Consider the following 20,754-nt stretch of genomic DNA (forward strand, 5'->3'; position numbering starts at 1 on the left):
AGTCATTCACACTAAGCCATAATATTTTATCAAAAGAGGTTACATAAAATGTTTTTGTTTTTTACTATCAATTTTACCAATTTTTCCTAATTTATATTATGGTTTTCTTTTTTGTATTAAATGTTTGCGAGTAATATGTTAACTCATTTTATTTCGAATTTTGTAATATAGACATATAATTTAAAAAAATACTTTGACGTTTAATATTTTTATACTGGCAACTTTTAACCGACGTGGTTCAATCTCGTAGTATTTAGTTGTCAACGGGGCTTTATATTGAACGGATACTTGCACCTCGCTCTTTGGCAAATAAATGTTAGTGTAACCATCGAAAATTATTTTTTATTCAATCGAATACTGACTATAATTATATACTTACACTATTAGGATCATATACTTGTATTTTTCTTATTCAATATATAATCAACGTTGGCTTATTAGATAAAATATCTGTAAAATAATTTGAACAGCACTTTACTATAAGCTTTTCCTTAATGAAAGTTTTATGTATATAATCGACGCAATTGAGAGATAGTAATTGCCGGTTTTTATTTACTTAAAGTTTTTATGTAATAATGTTCATTTAAGCAATTTTATAATTTGTATTATTGAATACATTTTTAATTAATATATTAATTCCATTCCTATAAAATTCTTAGGTTTTGAATGTGGTGATCTTTTTAAATGTTATTTTGACTGATCTTTGATCAATAGTTTACCTTTTTGCAATAATTCTCAATCAGGCGAAGATATACATCCAATTAAGACCGAAAATAGTAATCAACAACTTTAATGGGACAGTGTAGGATAAATTTCTCGAAGTTGAGCGCTATTTTTAGTTTCAATGGTTGCATTACTTCCCATTATTAAGTTCGTATATTCACTTTATTCTCAGCCACTGTCAATTTTTTTGTTATAATTGTTACACGATTAAGAGCGTAAAAATCAGGTAAAGAGCGTCATATATATTATTCTTCAAATCAAAAGGCAACCATTTACAGTACCAAATAAACTTTCACGTCTATCTAATAGTAACATCACAAAAATTTAAATAATGACTTAGTATCTGTTTGTGCAATATAAATGATTTCAGATCAAGATGGAGAAGCGTGTCAAATTTTTAACATATGCTAGTGGTATATTTTTGTGTTATTTTTACTTTGGTATGATACAAGAGTCTATCACTAGAGGAGTGTATTTTAAAAGCGACGGTGAAACTGAAAGATATACTTGTACTTTATGCTTCGTTTTGATACAGTGCCTTTTCAATTATGCTTTTGCAAAAGGAATGCTAGTAAGACTATTATTTTAAATCATTGTAAAAAAAATCTATTATCCTTTCATGTTAAATTATTATTTTCCAGTACTTTAAAAAACAAGCTCCGGATGATACAAAGGTATTTTACTACTTCAGCTCGGCTCTCACTTATTTGCTTGCAATGGTTTGTTCAAATATGGCACTGCAATGGGTAAATTACCCTACTCAGGTAAACTTTACAATATATAATAATAAAAAGTAAAATATTTTACTTTAATGTGTTTATAATCTATATACATTTCAGGTGATTGGCAAATCAGCTAAACCGATTCCTGTGATGTTATTGGGAGTTGTGATCGGTCATAAAAGATATCCTTTGAAACGCTACTTGTTTGTTGTGATGATTGTCTTGGGAGTGATCGCATTCATGTACAAAGACCAAGCTAATGTAGCGACCGAAAATTCGTTTGGAATTGGAGAACTCCTCTTGCTGCTGTCGCTGACTATGGATGGCCTGACTGGAGCCGTTCAGGTCCATTTGTTTGCTCACGATTGGCTTAGCGATCTGCGAATTGTGTCGATCGTTGAAAAATATCTGTATAAATATTTGAACATGTGTTTCTGACGACATTTTCAAAAAAATGTTTACTCTAGTCGATGATACACGCACCGATTCAACATCAATAGCTGATTCTTCAGCTGATAGACAAGTTGAAACAGTCTGTATTTTGTGCTAAATGTAATATAACTACATACTAATAGTCAAACACATGTTCAATTCGGAAATTAAAAAAATTATACCGTGTATGTATTGCGAGCGTTTTATGTTTATTTTACAATCAAATATGAATAGCATTGAACTATTTATACATAAAAACTACAAAATTCTAAAAATTTTGAATTAGATTATAATTTATTATCTTAAAAATAGTGGAAGAATAAATGATTTCTATCATATTGTGGCAGTTAACCAATCAAGATATTGTGTAAAAAATATAAATAACGCACAAATCATATACATAATTACTGGGTACAGTTTTTTAGTTTATTGAAGTCATAAAAATAATGTTTTTTTCTGATTTCGATATATGTATGTATTATATATATATTCTAGGTTTGTTCAAAAAGTATTCGATCTTTATTCACAAAAAATACTCGTATTCAGATATAACAATCTTACACTGATCTCTTGCAATGTAGTCGTAATCCGTAAGTCCACAGCATCACGAAGGCGACGCAGAACCTCTTGGTATTACTCCTTGTTGATGGTTGTGCATACTAGTGATTTGTAGATGTTGAGGGTCCACGTTGATGTGCGGCCATCTTTGAAGTGGTTGTACCACTCTTTTATCTGCGTGGTACCCATTACTTCTTTCCAGAAGACCTGTTAAATCTTGTGGATCGTTTCCACTTTGGAATCTTCAAGCTTTACACAAAATTTAGTGCAGTAACGTTTCTCTGTCATTTTGTCAAAAACGAAAATCTGACAACGCTCATTTACACTTCCTCATTCATCGATAGTCTGATGGCGACTAACAGCTTCTGCAAGCAGGAAAAAATTCAAGCATGCATATTAGGATCGCCTACATACGTGCACAAAACTACGCTTCATTTGCTTCATTCGTTTACACACAAAAAATTATGGTCGGATACTTTTTGAACAAACGACTACTTGTATATGTAATTTGAAAAAGAGAATCGATACATTTTCTATTGATGAATATGATATATTGTTAAAACTATTTTTTCATCTTAGTGTAGGCTATTTAGATTATGCCTTATAGCAGTGTTTCCCAACCAGTTTTACTAATTATTATTTATTCCTGTTGAATATAATATATCGTGTTTTATTAAATATTACAAGATTCCTTCAAATATAAAAGTTTGGGAATCACTGTGTTTCCATTTATGTACTAATACTATTTTTTAATCAATAGGATCGCATGAGAGCTGAATCTCAACCAACTGCACAACACATGATGCTCAACACAAACTATTGGTATATATTTTTTTGACTTAAAATATTGTTTTATTATTTCCCAGTATTAGTACTTAGTAGAGCCGACCCGGGGGGCGGCCTCCCGGGACGTCATTTACTTCGAATGAGGGTGCCATTTGATTATATTTAACACGGTGTCGTGTAAGTAGCGCTGAATAACTGCCAAAAAAAGGTCATCTAAAAATTTTTGTTCATTTAAAGATGCTGCGAGAGATAAAAAAGAAAAGGTCACCTCGGAAATTTTTGTTCGTTTGAAAATGTCTGATATGACCTTTTCGATCGGTTAAGTTTGATAGCCAGACTGATCCATCAACTTCTTTCAAAATGGTTGATATTTAAAACATTAAAAAATTGTAGAGAAAAAAGTAAAGAGATTAAAAAGTTCTATAATAGAAATAAAAATAATATATAAATTTTAAAAAAAATAGCGTTTTTTGGTAATAATGTGGGATATAACGAAATTTGAGGACACTATCTTGTTTCAAAATGGCAGCTATTAACAAATTTGAAGATTTCGTAACTTTGCTTAAAAAATTCCTAGAGAAAAAAGTAATAGGGTCAAACATGTTCTATAATAGATATTAAAATAATATAAAAATTTAAATTTAAAACTTATTTTACAAATTTTTCTGTACAAAAATCTACCAAATTCTTACAGCCTTTGTGGACGAATTTTTTTTAAATCAAAATTATAAAAAACTGAATTTTGCAGAAAATATTAAAAAATAAAATTGCTTTATTATTATAAAAATATATTGATACAACGTGTAATTTTACATATTAAACAGTAATTATTAAATGATTTAGGTCAAACATAATTCTCGGAACTGCTGTCGTATTAAGTGGTGAAATAAACACTTTCGTCCAATTTGTGCTGAGGCATCCCATCGTCATATGGCAACTGACAACCCTGGCCGTCGCCGGAGCTCTCGGTCAACTTTTTATCTTTCTTGCGGTACTACTCATAATTAACGAAATATAAATCATTGCCAAAGATATTTGAGATAAATTAATTATTACTTAATCCACAGGTATCTCAATTTGGTCCATTGGCATGCTCAGTCGTGACTACGACTAGAAAATTTTTCACCGTTCTAGCTTCTGTCGTCTTGTTTGGCAACGTTTTGAGCTCAAGACAGTGGATGGGCGCCATTTTAGTATTCATGGGTCTGTTTTTGGACATGTTCTACGGCAAAAAGAAAGAATCGGTCAAGTCATAACGATCCGTCCAATCTAAACTAGTCTTCAAATAGTAAAATATAGTTAGCTTATCTCATTTTCGTTTGTTTTTATACTATAAGTATAATACTTTTTATTTCACTCTAAAGTGAATATCGGTTGTTATAAACTCTTGATAAAAAAATAAATGAGAAAATGAGATATGTCGTGTTAGAACTAAGCTGAGGATATATTGATTAATGACTTCTTATTATAAATTAAGTGACCTTCCTACAATAATAGTTATAAATCTTTAACACTAATGACCTACCTATCCTTATCAATTTATTACGTCGAGTTTATGGTCAATATATTTATTCAAAGGAAATTTAATATAATAATATGAATTGAAAATTTTTGATTTCTTTTAATAAATTATAAATAATGAATTTATTTAACTAATGTTGTATATTTTTATGATATTCTGTTTACTTATATTGCATATCAATTATTTACATTTTTTTATATCTTTTTTTTTTCAGTGTATATTTATAATCAAATATATTACTTGTTTTCAGCATAATTAAAAATATGTTTAAATGAAATATGAATTTATGTAAAAAATTATTTTCAATAGTAAAAAAATTGCTTTTTTGTAAATTGTTGTTTTGTTTACATCGAACAGAAGAGACCAAGACCTTTTTCATATCTAATTTAACCCTCGTTAGTCGCAATAGTATCAGTAGGTACACATGTAATTTTTTTCATTACCACCCTATATGTTTTTTAACTATAACCTTGCATTCCACCCAGGGCCGGTCCGAGGAGCAGGCAGTAGAGGCGATCGCCTGGGGCACCGTGATACCAAATAAAGGCGCAATATTCACTTAAAATTATCAAACAATATTGTTAAAAAAAATAATCTGATTATATCTGCTGCGCTGACCTAAGCGATTCTCTGTAAAGAAATAAAAACATGCATATCTTATTTCTATTTGATGCGAATTCATGAGGGTGGAATCCGCGAAGTCGGGCTGTTGAAAGATTAACAGTATGGAGAGGAGAACACCGACGGCGATTAAACGACTAAACTTCACGTATACCGGTCATTGATTGGCTAGGTACACTGTTCCATATTTTTACTTTTATATAAATCGAGTATCATCAACCATTCGCCAGTTAGGTTAGGATCGCAATCTCATTTTTTAAACTTCACCGATTACAATAATATTTTTAGAGATTAGTTTATTGTACACCCTGCTGTGTACTCTTTAGATTATTTCAAGCGTAAAAATGACGACATAAAAAACTACAAATTCTTAAATACCCACAATCGCAAAAAAGAGTATCGTGTCAAATATAATATTAGATTTCTTTCATTTGAATTATATTATTGAGTTCATGTAATGAGTTATTATAGTATTAATAGGGGGGGAGGCGTAAATTTAGTTTTTGCCTAGGGTGCCAAATAACCTAAGGCCGGCTCTGATTCCACCATGGCTTCCTAGTTTTCGATAACACATCTGTTAGTCACAAGCCCAACTTTGACGAGTTATCGGGTATGGGATATTTGAGGTCTATGTATCTGTTTGATACTATGGGGACCGATTCAGATTTGTTATGGCCAAAACTAGTCGACACTTAAGTAGCACTGTTGTGACAATTATTTTCTCTCGACTGGCAATCTTCCACGCATTCGGACGCATCGTCTCGCGTCCACCTTATAACAATGTAAACACCACAAATAATTCAATAAAACATTACTGCAACGACTCAATCTGTGTCTAATTGCCATTCGTCACCATCACAGCCTCTAAAATACATTGCGACAATTCGCGCTAAGTTTAGAAATTCGTTTTTTTTTTAATTTTTAAAGTTAAATATTAGATTTAACTTATAGAACATTTTTAGATTTAATAATTAAATAAAAATTAAAATCGAAGAACTTAAAATATTCAGCATTTATCTACACAAGATACATTACGACCATTCAGGTGATATTTTTTCCTCCAAAAGCAAGCCGTTCAAATGTCAATATCGAAGCAGTGTGTGAGAGTGTTGGTGAAAATCCCGGAACATCAATTCGGTGCCGTGGACAAGAATTGCAAATTTCAAGAAGCTCTTTACAGCGTATACTCAAAAGATCTGTGTCTCCATGCTTACAAAATTCAATTAACACAGCAACTGAAGCCAAATGACCATGCGCAGCGAAGAGAGTTCGTTGAATTTAATTTCGTTCGTTAATTTTGGTACATCTTATATATACAAGTGGCTGATTATATTGAAATTACGAGTACATATTTAAAAATTACCAGTAAATAAATGTCTCGAAGGACTTGAGCAACTTCGCGAGGGATGTCAACACTACCTTCACTGTCTGCCCCTGAGAGTCCCTCCTTCTCATAAGAGTTCATATTACTCTCCCACACTGGTGTGACGACCTCCAGCGTGTGGTGGACTGGCGCCCCATCAACTTAGTTTTCGGATCCATGTATCCATCTTGCACTTGCACACTGGATCTATATAGCTACATAAATATTTAAAATCCAGAAAAACTACAAATTTTTGCTTTTCTTATTTCAATATATATTTTGACAATCTGTGATGAGAACAATTACGTAGATCATTGTCTGTTTTTGTAAAGAATGGTTCTAAGGTAATTTTGGATATGTTTATTTTACCACACTGTTGAGATTCCTGCGTTTTTTAACACATGACGATTTTAATAATAAAATAATATTTCAACAACATTTCAAATTAAATATATGTATTTATTTCTGCTTCACACCGTTTAAAATCACAGGCTTTGTTATACAATATTTTTACCTAATAATATCAATATTAATCTCTTCAATATATTTTAGTAAAACACATTTTTTATTTTCTAATAAAAAATAAAATAAAAATAGCTCAAAGTGTTTTTCTTTAATTAAAAATTAAAGTAGTTGGAACAAAAAATAAATAATTAATATATTATTGTACAAAATAAGATCAATTAAAAGCGAAACTTAATAAGTAAATAAAATCATTTTATACTTTAAAAATAAAGAATATTAGCTATTATTATAGAAATGATTAACAAACATTTTATAATTATTAGAAACAGTAACATCTTGGCAAATAAACATCACTCTCATAATAATGTCTGTAAAAAAAGGAACGCAGTAAAGAAAATATTTTCAGATAAACATTTTGCTATTAAACAATTTGAAAAAAATAGACATTGATTATTATATCTTACCAAATAGTTTAATCATATTAAGTCTAATAAAAATCAAATACAACATGAAAATTGGAGATTTTTGTGGAATAAAGTAATATAACAATTGTAACACGATAATGGCTAAAAATAGACATTGACCATCATTATGTCTATCAATCAGTCTAACCTTAACGCATCACATAGAAAAATTAAGTTAAGAATCGTCTTAATAATTTTAAAGACAATATTCAGTAACAATTGTTTGATTGTCTCACAATCAAAAGATGGTTAGATACATTATTTAATTATGCTATCGAGAATCTCATGACCGTACTGTACATAATAATTATAGCTCACAGCCGCCGATGGAAACTCGGAAAACAACAATCAACCTCCAGCTATTCGTTTTATTTGTTAATATCAGTTTCACTTAAACTATCTAGTATATATATCAACAAGTGTCTTTTCGGTAAAACTGTACAACACATCAGATTGGAGAATAAGTCCTTTATTTAATTTTTAGTTCTTATTAGCGAACAATTGGACTTGTGCAGCAATCTAATAAATCTAGAATCGCACTTTAAAAACAGATTTATTAACACACAAACATTAAATATTTTGCTTATTTACTATACTCTACTAAATAAACTATCATAAACAATCTTAATCATCATGGCACTTCTGGGTGTTTTTACTCGACCGAAGCGATCAATTCAAACTTTGTACAGACGGGCCCAGAACAAAAGTCGGTAAACGACGGAGTCTAACGTGATCGGCCGAGCCACAACATATATATCACATTACATTAAAATAATATAAACTTCAAAGTATATAAGTTTTCTCACTTATACATCACAAAATATAATTGTTCCGTCGATTTATATCATTATACATTACAATATATAAAAAGCAGGTGATATGTGCCTGATTTTCGTCGCTAAAAAACGATCGTTAAAATTTATAACTGTATCAGTGCTCTTGTGATCTCTTAATGACGGATTCGATGGAACAACAATAGTTCTAGTATGCGTCTTGTTGAAGAGTTTAAAAAATATAATGGACGCATCGAAAGTAAACAATTTAAAATTCCTTGGTCTTGTTTCTGCATATACCGCAGCCTAAAGCAAACTCCTGGCCAGTTGGTAAATGCTTAACTCCTAAAGGACAATCGTCTTCAGTTCCGTCCAATTGAACTCCCTTGGGTCCTTAAAAATTATAAAACAAATTTTAAACTTGAAACAAATACATAGCCCATAAGTCACTTTACCATATATATATATTACAATTATGAATTATTTTAGTAGCTATAACGAATGGCTTCAAAATGAGCGACAATCAACGTAAAAGTCTCGATTCAATATATATTATCAGTTGCCATATATTTTATTCAATTAAAAAAAATAATCATATGAGCTACCATTAGTTCCACAGTGCAAGCTAACCCTCAAGGTTGATAGTTCTGCTGCCTAGTAATTTAAATCTATACAAAGTATGCAATGGAATGCAAATGGTTGTGAATGTATTGAACACACGTAATTGAGTCAACAATTCTTACTAGCATATGTATATATGAAAACGTGTTTCACAGAATCTCACTGATTTTTAGTGATTTGTTTATTTACTTCAAATGGATTTAATTCCCAAATCATATTATTTTCACTATGAAAATAAATAAGTCGTAACTCAATGTGACAGGAATTAACTTGAGAGATGAATGCTTGTTTCATAGGCAATTTGTTGTAATGTCATAAACATCTAATATGCAGACGTATGAAAATAATTGTCTATAATGAAGAATTGAAGGATATGACATAATTGTTAACAAAACACAGGCGAAGGAAGATATAAAACCTAGTTTATATTGTATTTAAATCATATGGTAGAGTGGCTTATATCTGAATACAGGCAAATTTAATACCATGGGTATTAAAGTTACTATATTACAGAGATGCATTATATATGTAAATATCTATCAAGAAATCGTATACTAACCAGCAGGACAATGGGGCAAGTTCTCAGTGGGTACATTTCTAATGCGCTGGAACTCATCGTGACAACCGCTGCAAAAGTGCGAGTCTCCCAAACAGAAGAATATGGCAATCGAGCAACAGAAACGACACTTATACTCCAGAAAATCGTCACCGTGTTTGACGCATACTTGGCCGCATGCGATGTTACTACATCCTCCACAGACGAGCTCCTGTTCGTTGAATTCGATATTTCCACCAGCTTCTGCGTCACATCTGGCTTCGCCGCCAAAATATGGCTAAAAAAATATACATTGAAAAATCATTCGATTTAGTACTTGTTCATTGATCGATTTGAAACATACCTTCTTGCATTTGAAGCAGATGTAGTACGCGTAACGGTCCATTGCGTACGCGACTTTATTGCCTTTGTATCTCGTGTAGATCGCCGGTGCTTCATTCCTTCCGTCGTACTCCAAACGAGCCAAAGCCTTGCGTTTAACTTCTTCCTCCAATTCTCTGATAGGATTCAGAAGATTGTCCAATGCGGAGTGATCTATATCCTCCTACGATCAACAAAATAATAATTTATTATAATAGCTGACATTGAACAGATCAAAGTACAGTGCCAGTGTATTAAGAAGCTGATTGTTAACTTTGATAAGCTAGTTGGCAAGTGCGGATGTCCTTACACAAACATTATTCTAACTAGTCCATTTTTAACCAGGTTATAAGAAAACTTCACTAACAATAAATATCTGGAAAACGACACGACATGGCACTTTCCGGTCCTGAAATGTAAACGGTTGTCAGCAGCCTATCTCTGCAAGAAATCCAGAGCGGTTTGCGAAGACGATGAGTCAGAAATCGTTAGGACGGTTTTGAACATTTGCAAGTCAATGACATACAACAAAAATTTAGTTTATTATGTCTATGTCATTTACGAGTAATAGAAACAACAGTGCGAGACTCCAGAAGGGTGGAATACTTCTTTGACAGGTAGCCATCAAAACTCACTAGCCCGAATAACTATATTAGGATATCAGAAAATCCAAGGACCCAGTTTTCGCAGCAAAATTCCATGACAAATCTTGTCAAAGGCATTTTTAAAATTCATAAAGATGGTATCCCCTTGAACTCCTTATCGAGGGATTTAGACTCCAATCTGAACATTCTTATATTAGAACACTAAATATTTTACTTTAAAGACTTATGAATATATTTCCAGATCTTCAGCTAAATATACCTACTTGAAATATGACTAAAGCCATCGTTTCTTTTTTCTTCCACTCGTATTGTAAAAGATTTTTAGTTTTTTTTTAAGCTGTACCCAATAAATTGTAACAAATTACAAAATTGTAAACATGAAAATGGTTATAAACCAGTAACATGTATTATATATATTATGTTTGTAAAATTATTAATCATATTGAAATAAACGTTTTAGATAAAAAAAATTACATATAAAAGAGCGAGAATATACAGGTTGATCTAATTCGAGTTTCCTATGTTGGCAGCACTGTAAATCAGACAGCTGTCAATAATCACTCGTGTTCAAAGTTTCAAATATTAGTTTGCAACCACATATTTACGAAATGAATAATTTAACCATCGCTTAGTGCAATAAAATTGTTCAATTGTTTACAGAAATAACAATTCTGTATAAGCTGTGTATCGAAATTTACATTTTACTGCTCATGAAACTTTGGTCAATGAATTCTTTAAAATTATAATGGATACCGGATTTAAAACAGATGTAAAAGTTCAAAACAATTGACTGGATGTTTGTTGACGGTAAAAAAGAACTGGTTTAGTGTAAGTTGACATTTTCTTGGCTGCACACTTAGTATCGGCTTGCGGCACACCGGTTGTGGAGCACTGGTCAAGATCATGCAATTTAACGTCGTTGGATATATTTGTGGAGTTACTAAGAGTCGTGTCTACGTCAATAAACTCGAAACGTTGGAACACCTAAAAACCAGCATCGGCATAATCGGATGTTTACCTTGCATATCGGACAACGGGAAAAGTTGAACATGATCCTCGGTCCGCACCATTTGTTAAGCAAGATTTTCTTTGAACACACGTAATGAAATACATGTCCGCATTTTAACTGTAATTTAAAAATTCACATTATTAAAATGTAAAGAAACAAAGTATGAATATATTAATAATACGCACTTGAATAGCTGGGGCTGCGGATAACGGATCCGAGAAGCAAATCATGCACATATCTTCGGCGTCTTGTCTCAGTGGCCTAGTCGCCATAGGCGTTAATAGCGCAGCCGCTTGATCCATTACTGCGGTGGATGGAGGCGGCGAAGAGGCGCATCCCCGCAAACATGGCAAGCAAATCTCTTCGTGTACGATTCCTCCACATTGGTGGCTGCAGCGAAGAATCCTGCCGCATGCGAGTTTACTCGTTTCCTGAAAAAAAATATATATTTATACAAGTCTTGCATTTCTCTTGACTTTCTGCAAGCTCTTACCTGACATTCTTGATCAGCGCAGACGTTGCCGATGGCGAGCAATCCAGTATTGCTTTGCTTGCCGCAGTATCGGCAAGTGCCGGTTGTTACCGAAGATCTATACATCGTATTATCTATTTCGATGTTTTCTAACTCGTTGCGGAATTCAATTAGCGCCTTTAGCGTCTGTCTGTCGACCAACGCCAATAGCCAGAAAAATTTCACCCGTCCACAACCCTCGTGAACGTCCACTCTTATTATGTCTTTAACTGCCTGGCAAACCTAAAAAATTCAATTCAGTAAAAATATTTTTTTACAATCTAGTTTAAAAATATTTTTTTGAGAATTGGTACCCAAAGTTATAATAAGTGATATTTAAACCGATTGTCCACTTACTAAGGGCACATTTATACCTCCTAATGATACGATAATCCAAATCAAACTGATCACTTGTGTGTGCCTTTCGGAACAAGAAAGATTTATGTCGACATATTGTTCTATGATATGAATCGTACACAAATACTTACGAAATCCGTCATATATACAAACATATTTGATTGCATAATTTTTACTAATGTATAGCTCAGAGGTACAGAACCTTTTGAATCTTCTGGGCCGCATCACCCAGCAAAAATTTGTTAAAAAGTTGTTGTTTTTTTGACTACACTATAATCCATATTACCAATGAGTCAATTACAACTTTACCTTTCACGCAAAAAAAAAACAATAATATGTTATTTTTAATGTGAACACTAAGCTTGTTTTTTCGATATCAGTGCAGCAATATCTGGTTTAACCCTTTAGATGCGAGATGCGGAAAAATCCGAATCACCATGCAGGGTTCTCAAGTGCGAGATCCGGATTTATCCCACACTATAAAAATCATAATACATGTACTATTATTTGTATTTTGCCAGATAAAACCAAGAAAATTGTTGCATTATTTTCCAGGTTTTATCTGTAAGAAGAGTATTTTAAAGATAATCGTCTAATATTTTTGTTTTAATTTTACTTTTCATACGGAAAAAATAAACATACTCTCCAAAAGAGATGTCATAAACAATGCATGTTCTTAGAGCGCAGGACATTTTTCATTATCTAGTTATAAGCTTATGTAAGTCTAATAAAGAGGCTTGAATGAACAATTCTTAAAACTACATATCTAATTTCAAATCAATACATTATATCGGCAAGTTTGCAGGTAATATGTAAATTTCGTAGCATTGAGTAAATATACGGAAACTGGAAAAATAGCAAATATTCTGAAATGCAGTTGCTCTTTTCTGAAATTTTAAAATTTACTATGAAAATCATGTGATAAAATAGAAACTGAAGCCACGTATTATTTACTGTTTATGTGTATTTTTCAGACAGTGTTTCAAATTAAATTAAGGGACTGTTATTATTTTCAGATACTTCAGTTCATTTAAATGAGCAGATTTATTTTTATTTTTAATACATATATGTATAATAAGATATTCTCTATGAGCTGTATTAACTAATTATTAGAGAATTTTCAATACCAGATATGTACGACCTAGCTTGATTTTAATTAATCATCACAATATTCATCCGTGAGATTAGGAAAATCTAGGTAAACCTAATCTGAGATGATCAATCGGTATTATAATTATATAATAATCACTAATTCTGATCTCCCAGACACGGTAGAAATTAAAATAACATTAAGGTCAGTATGGGATTCGAACCCAGGTCATTCATGTCAATAATACGAGACTTATACCACTCATCTATCCTAAGACACATTTTTAAATTCAAGAGCAGGTTATTCTTTTGAGTTGATGACTAAACCACCTTACTACAGTAAAGTACACAGTGTCTCTATAGCCAGTTTCCAGATTATTGAGAAACTTAAAATTAGCGGCGATTTAATCCTTTTGATATTTATTAAATTTATTTTATTAATAATGACATATATAATATTGTTAATTTCTAACGTCGCTCTCTTGCTGCAGAATGCAGTGATACTTCATGAAATGGTAGTTATCAAACAATTGTCCTATTCTATTTCCAGTATACATATGAATGTGAAATACGATACTAACTTGTCTTGAATGTGTTTTATTCTTCCTGTGCATATGAAGAATTCGGTCACATTCTTGGCAGTTGGCTCCGCACTCGGCGCACTCTATCATCGCCTGCGTAAATCCATCATCATGGTTGCTGCATAACGGTTTAGTTAAATTGCGTTTATCGCTATTACTACCTATGGAATTGTCGAAGCCGAGAGTGCTAAGCCTATACACATAAAAAAACACATTTATCATAAAATATATATAATAATAAAAATGTTCTATTACTAAACATACGTTTCTACTTGCTGCTGTTGAATAATTCCTAACGAGCCCAAAGCATACCATAGAGACGGCAATGATAAGCACATCAATGGCATTTTATCAGCTTCGGTCAAAAACGTGAGATTGAATATCGAATCTACCAAATATGTTTTTACAGATTCGGACCATTGAGGCGAAATCCTTCCCTATAATATATAATAAACGTTAATATGTATGAATAGTGACATGATCACGTATAAGATGAATATAATAAACCCAATAAATCAGTAGCTTTCATGTATTATTTTGTTTTGATATTTTTAAGAATGTTTATATATTATTAATATTGTTCAGATATTTTAGTGCATTAATTTTACCTCTAGCATATCTAATAATAGTTTGGTGATCAAAGCGCAATGATTGTGCGATATAGATCCTCGCAAGAACCATAGTCCGGGTGGTAAGTCCTTTTTTAAACAATCACGGATAGTGATCATTCCATTAGAAATCTTGGATAATACATCTGCTTGAATATTGACAGATTTGTAATGCATGTGCTGGAATGGCACACCTTTGACTTTTACGTTTATCGATTTGCTGATACAGCTCACCAAGTGGTCCAGCAAAGAGGCACTGAAAAAAAAACAAATATTGTATTAATAAAGGAGGGTTATTTTCTCTTTCTTGTATAACAAATTCTTCCGGCAAAGGCAGAAAGAAATAAGCAGATTTCTGTATTTAAAATGTGTAGTTATTTAAATTTTAAAATATTTTTTTATATTTATTTTCTAGTTATAAAGTATGTGATAAAATATTTTTGGCTTCTTCAATTTCTTTTGTTAACTAGTAAATTTATTAAAAAAATTTTAGGATTGATTTTTTAATCAAAATTATGGCAGCTATTGTGTCTTCAAAAATCTTCATATTCCATAATTTTACTTTAAAAATACATAATTATAATCTGAAGCCCAAACCACAGTTTCAAATAAATTAAAAATGTACTACGTATCATAATCTATCATATCAATCATTAAAATACAATTAAATCATATCGTTGTATATTTTGTCAAAGCAAATATGTTGAAAAACGTAAACGAATATAAGAAATGAGACTTTTTAGGTTGAAATTGAAATTAGCGTGTAGTTATCTATTTTAATCGATTTAGTTGGAAAATATTGTCGTAAATTCTATTTGTTTTGATTATCATAATCTAAAACAAACAATGCTATAAATACAATCTCACAATGTTAATGTTGGTGTAATTGATTATATCGTCACAGACAAGCATGTTTAAAGCTAGGTTTACGGGTATAAACCAGTCAATTTGACAGATGTCATTAAAAATAGACATATAGTAACCAGATTTTCAAAAATAAGAAATTTTCGAAAATAAAAATAGTGTTAATATATTTGCATTGTTCAAATATGATGTAAATCTAGTATTAAATCTATGTTTAAAAGTAAGCGGAAATCAATCAATTATGCTACTTATTGACAAATAAGTGTTCTTTTTACCTCGTAGGAGAAACTTTTTTCAAAGTAGTGTTTATTTCTTGCGGTGAAATGTCTCTTATCATGCGACGAAGAATATCGATTACCTGAAAAAATATTTTTAATGTAAAATATAACAAGACTGATAATAAAAAAAAAATACGTACTTGTCTTTGAACTCTTCCACTTCCAATATGTAGCAGTGTAAGTAGATCTTTAATTACGAACATATGTTCCGAGAGATATGCACAACCGGAATGACTGCCAGATAGAGCAAGTACCTGAAATTTTATAATTAGTAGATTGGCTTAACTCTTTACGGTCCGCTGGCACACATACGTGTCTTTAGCTGTGGGGTTCTGTAGGTCCGTTGGCACATATATGTGTCTTTTGATGTATGGATTTTTGACATATAAAAAATAATAAATAAACGTTGTATTTTTTTCTGATTGTGTCAAAAGATGGTGATAAATATATTCAAAACTTGGCTAGAATTCTTAAAATATTATTTTTTGTACTATAAAATCTCCTATACCGACTCTTACCACATATACATACATATACAGATTCGTGCCATATGTCCACCGGAGATTTTTTTTACGCCGAGTTGACAAGCGATCTACGCATTATTTTATGTTTCTACGAGAAGCATTGATTGAAAACCTTTTAGGAAGAATGAATTTCTTCAAATATAAATATATATGTGGTAATAAAATGTACCTAATAATGGCAAAAAATTTGACTCATTATATGAGAGTCAAAATAATTTTATAAATTGCGCTCACATTTTTATTACATATTCTTATAGCTTATTTGAGGAACTTTCCAAAAACATATAAGAAATATTATTTATATTTAGAGTTATTAGGCTTTATAATTACTGCCGATAGTAGTTTTACAAATCCTGCGTAAATATAGTTTAAATATATATACATTTTTTATATATTGTAAGAATATGAAATATCCTGACATTGATTAAAAAAATGTTGGTTTCACATATGCAGATAACGATGCACATGTGTTTCGCAGGCATTTGGTATAAGGGATGTTTTGCATTTCACGATGTTGGTTTAGTTTAACTGAGACTGTTCACTCGTAACGACACCGTTTGCTGTTTTATATATCATTTTATTGTGTGTGTTTTTTTTTTTGTTTTAAATTTAAAACAATTATTTTCTGTGTAATTTTGCTGTTATCGTAAGTGTCGGTAAATACATATAACAGTCGATTGTGATATCCATATAAATATTTCTATCGTTGTATTTTTAGTTCGATTTTTTCATTACCCTGAATATGCAACGAGAAAATGAAACATTTACAGAAGAAGGGTTTGAAGATGATTTATCGGATATTCCGAGCGACTTTGAAGATGAAGATACAGATTCATCTGTCGGGCCAAGACATTCACGAACAATGCATCTTTCTTCATCTGAAGAATCTGACGAAGAAGAAATTGAATTAGATTGGAGTGACCATGATCCACCGAGGGCAAATAATAATTTTGAAGGCAGTCCGGGCGTGCAAATATTCCCTGAAAATTGTGAAAGTGTTGCTGAGGTAGCGGCGTTATATATCGGAGTTGATTTATTTGAAAAAATTGCGGAAGAAACCAATAAGTATCGGCACAAAAATGCTCATAAATATAAAACGGTGGAGCATACGGCAAAATGGACCGATGTCACAATAGGAGAGTTGAAAAAATTTTTTGCTCTGATAATTTTAATGGGATTAGTAAGAAAATGGAGCATAAATTCATATTGGTCGACAAATCGATCAACTGAGACCAAAATTTTTGGCGAAACAATGAGCCGCAATAGATTTAAGATGATTCTATCATTTTTACACTTCTCGGATAACGAAAACGTGCCAGAAGGAGCAAATAGAATAATAAAAATCCAAGACATTATCAATTATTTTAAAAATAAATTCAATACTGTATATAAACCACAACAAAATTTAGCATTAGATGAAGGTATGATTCCTTGGAGAGGTGCATTACGATTCAAAGTTTATAATCCAGCAAAAATTATAAAATATGGCATACTGAATCGAATGCTATGTGAATCAGACACCGGATACATTTGCAATTTCCAACTTTACGTTGGACCTGGAGTAAAATTGACGACAACAATTATGAATCTATGTGAAAATTATTTAGATAAGTGGCATCACCTATACGCAGACAATTTTTACAACAGTGTTCAATTAGCAATAGACTTGTTAATAAGAAAAACCAGAATTTGTGGTACAATTCGGAAAAATCGAGGTGTCCCGGATTGCCTAAAAAAATTACAGTTGGCAGTTATGGAGTCGACATATAAAAGAAAGGAAGATGTCCTCGTTCAATGCTGGAAAACCAACAAAAGGAGAGACGTAAGAGTAATTTCAACAATACATAATGCTGAAATGGTGGAAATGAACAAAACAGATTGGAAAACAAAATTACCAATTCGAAAGCCCAGATGCGTAATAGATTATAATAAGCATATGAACGGTGTGGATCTAGCGGATCAGTATCTTTCGTACTATTCGCTAGTACACAAAACAAAAAAGTGGCCAAAAAAAGTTTTTTTTTATTTACTGAATTGTGCTCTGTTTAACGCTTTTCGTGTATACCAGACTTTAAACCCGAACAACAAACTTAAATATAACAATTTTTTGTTAAGTACAGCTGAAGAGTGGTTGAAAAGTGAACATCCAGATTACACTGTGGAAGGTATTATCCCTACTACGAGTGCACGGGCTCCTCGGATTGATCCGATAAATAGATTATCAGGAGAATTAAAAAAACATAATTTAATCAAAATCCCAATAGGAAATAATAAATGTCAACCAAGAAGACGTTGCCGGGTGTGCATGAAACATAAAATTCGCAAATGTACTGCATATATATGTAGCAACTGCAAGGTTCCACTCTGTATAGGCAACTGCTTTAAAGAATACCACACAAAAAAAAAATATTAACTACATATATTGTATACTGACATTTTATAATTTGTTCATGTTATTTAGTGTAATAAATTTAAAAAAAAAAATCTGGAAAATAAATTTTTAGAAATAAGTAGTGTAATAACTTTTCTGTAAATAAAATTTTGTGTGAATTAGGAAGAACTATGATGTCAATCAAAAAATGTGTTGAACGCACTCAAAAATCTAAATACTGAAAGTCTTGCATAAAGGTGAGTGATTTCGCAAGTAATTTCATTTAATTTTTTTTAAATGAGCTTTAATATCCGGAGTTCTAAGAAATATATCTTTAACGATATCTAACATTATAATTTTTTCTCTTCCAGATTTTTGCACGGCCAATTGTTTTAACGAATCACCCTTTAACCAGTACCGTAATAATTAAAAAATATGGATTCCACAAATTTAATTAGTGTAATAATGGTAATATCTAATAAATATGTTATCAACAATAAATTAATTTTATATTATCTGATTTTACTTATTTTTTTACTTGAAATAATCCTTATTTGTATAATATATTATATAATATGATAAATTATTAAATTTAATATTTAAATTTTCTACGAATTCATAAAACAATGATTTTTTGCCGCTGGATCTTCGTCGGCATTTAATGACCAACAAGAGTTTGCGTTAAAAAATGTTCTTGTAATTATTTTTAGTCAAATTTTTTTTCATAACTGATTAAAACATTTATTTTACGATCCACATAGTTTATTAACTTAAATAATTTATGTATTTTTTTATATAAAATAGCTTATTTTATAATTTATCGCAGCGTTACGTGTACCACCGGTTGAGAACCACTGTAATTTTTATCCATACGCATACAGTAGACTCTTGAAAAAGTGATGGTAAAATTTTATTTTTATCTGTTTACTGGTTTAAAAACTACAGCGATTTAATAAAGAAACCATTTTTTTTGCATTATTTGCGAAATTTGCCCGGACTCCACGTAGTAATTTATGCGACTTTATGCGGACCGTAATGAGTTAATATAATAATGCATATATATACATACCATAGACAGCATCTGGAAACAGTATTCGTCAGGATTCGCCGAATAGTCATCGATGGAATCGGCGTAGTTTTCGTCAGAATCACTCAAATAATTATGTTTTAACCATAGTTCTTTCGCATGCTTAGTTTCGATTTCAATTGCCGATATTATGTGGCCCATTATCTGCTTTTGTAGAGTCGTGAACTTCTTTCTGGAAAACAGGACACCTACCATGTGTTCCTTCAAATCGTTATTATCTGTCGATATTACACCATCGTTTGAGTCGTCATCTGAAGCACTTCCTTTATCAAAAACCTTAAAAGACACATTTGGTAAAGTCAAACTATACTACTTTTTAAAATAAAATGTTTTGAGAATTATACTTACTTGAGACGCGATGAACTTGAAAATGGTCAACGTCTCTGTTTCTATGTAATTGTGAAGAATGGAATGCGTGGACGATGAGATGTGCTGTGCTTTGTACGGCTCGTCAAGAACTATCAGCTGTCTAATTCGAACACTTGGATCGAAACCTTTGAATTCGCATAAGACTATGCTTATATCCCGCATAACTATAAACATAACCAAACATTAATCAATAGCTGATCTGAATTTAATAAATAATGAAAGGGCAGTTTGTAATTTTCTGATCTATTCTACGATTCTCCAAGTCTGTTGAAATTTTATTTAATGTATAATTTTCAATGTTTGTAATTCTTTTTGTATTGTGATTTTTTACATTTTGCTATAAATTTCAAGGCTCTACAGATACATACATAAAAAACAATGACTTTAAGAACAAGCAGTACTTGTGTCTATTAATGTAAAAGTAAATGAAAACGAGAGATGATGTCAGTTGAGCACATTCATTTTTATCGATTAGAGGGATAATGAACAAAGAAGCTACCATCAGAATATCCATGTAGGACACAACAATATTTAA

The 20,754-nt window shown here is 31.4% G+C and overlaps 2 protein-coding genes across 6 annotated transcripts in view; one reads left to right on the forward strand and one right to left on the reverse strand.

The window, feature by feature from the left end:
- The first annotated feature begins 255 nt into the window (after positions 1-255).
- meigo (Solute carrier family 35 member B1 homolog meigo) lies at positions 256-5,075 on the forward strand. The gene is made up of 7 exons (XM_088188001.1): positions 256-315; positions 1,094-1,294; positions 1,365-1,487; positions 1,563-1,790; positions 3,196-3,257; positions 4,065-4,212; positions 4,289-5,075. Exons 2-7 carry the CDS (start codon positions 1,100-1,102, stop codon positions 4,475-4,477), a joined length of 945 nt encoding a protein of 314 aa, XP_088044127.1. The 5' UTR covers positions 256-315; positions 1,094-1,099; the 3' UTR covers positions 4,478-5,075.
- Positions 5,076-7,165: 2,090 nt separating this feature from the next.
- The window catches only part of hiw (MYC binding protein highwire), a 93,500-nt gene continuing 79,911 nt past the window's right edge, over positions 7,166-20,754 (reverse strand). For all 5 annotated transcript variants that reach the window (XM_088187769.1, XM_088187772.1, XM_088187770.1 and 2 more), the window contains 13 exons: positions 20,199-20,383; positions 19,833-20,126; positions 16,009-16,122; positions 15,866-15,948; positions 14,727-14,982; positions 14,383-14,555; positions 14,119-14,311; positions 12,074-12,334; positions 11,766-12,011; positions 11,590-11,697; positions 9,950-10,150; positions 9,610-9,883; positions 7,166-8,822 (listed from right to left, as the gene is read on the reverse strand). In XM_088187769.1, the coding sequence (XP_088043895.1) occupies positions 8,698-8,822; positions 9,610-9,883; positions 9,950-10,150; positions 11,590-11,697; positions 11,766-12,011; positions 12,074-12,334; positions 14,119-14,311; positions 14,383-14,555; positions 14,727-14,982; positions 15,866-15,948; positions 16,009-16,122; positions 19,833-20,126; positions 20,199-20,383 (2,513 nt within the window). In that variant the 3' untranslated portion in view covers positions 7,166-8,697. The remainder of the gene's footprint in view (positions 8,823-9,609; positions 9,884-9,949; positions 10,151-11,589; positions 11,698-11,765; positions 12,012-12,073; positions 12,335-14,118; positions 14,312-14,382; positions 14,556-14,726; positions 14,983-15,865; positions 15,949-16,008; positions 16,123-19,832; positions 20,127-20,198; positions 20,384-20,754) is intronic.

Source organism: Plectrocnemia conspersa, unplaced genomic scaffold (genome assembly GCF_051122295.1).
Source record: "Plectrocnemia conspersa isolate PC_06_02 unplaced genomic scaffold, ASM5112229v1 ptg000006l, whole genome shotgun sequence".
Taxonomy (NCBI): Eukaryota; Metazoa; Arthropoda; class Insecta; order Trichoptera; family Polycentropodidae; genus Plectrocnemia; species Plectrocnemia conspersa.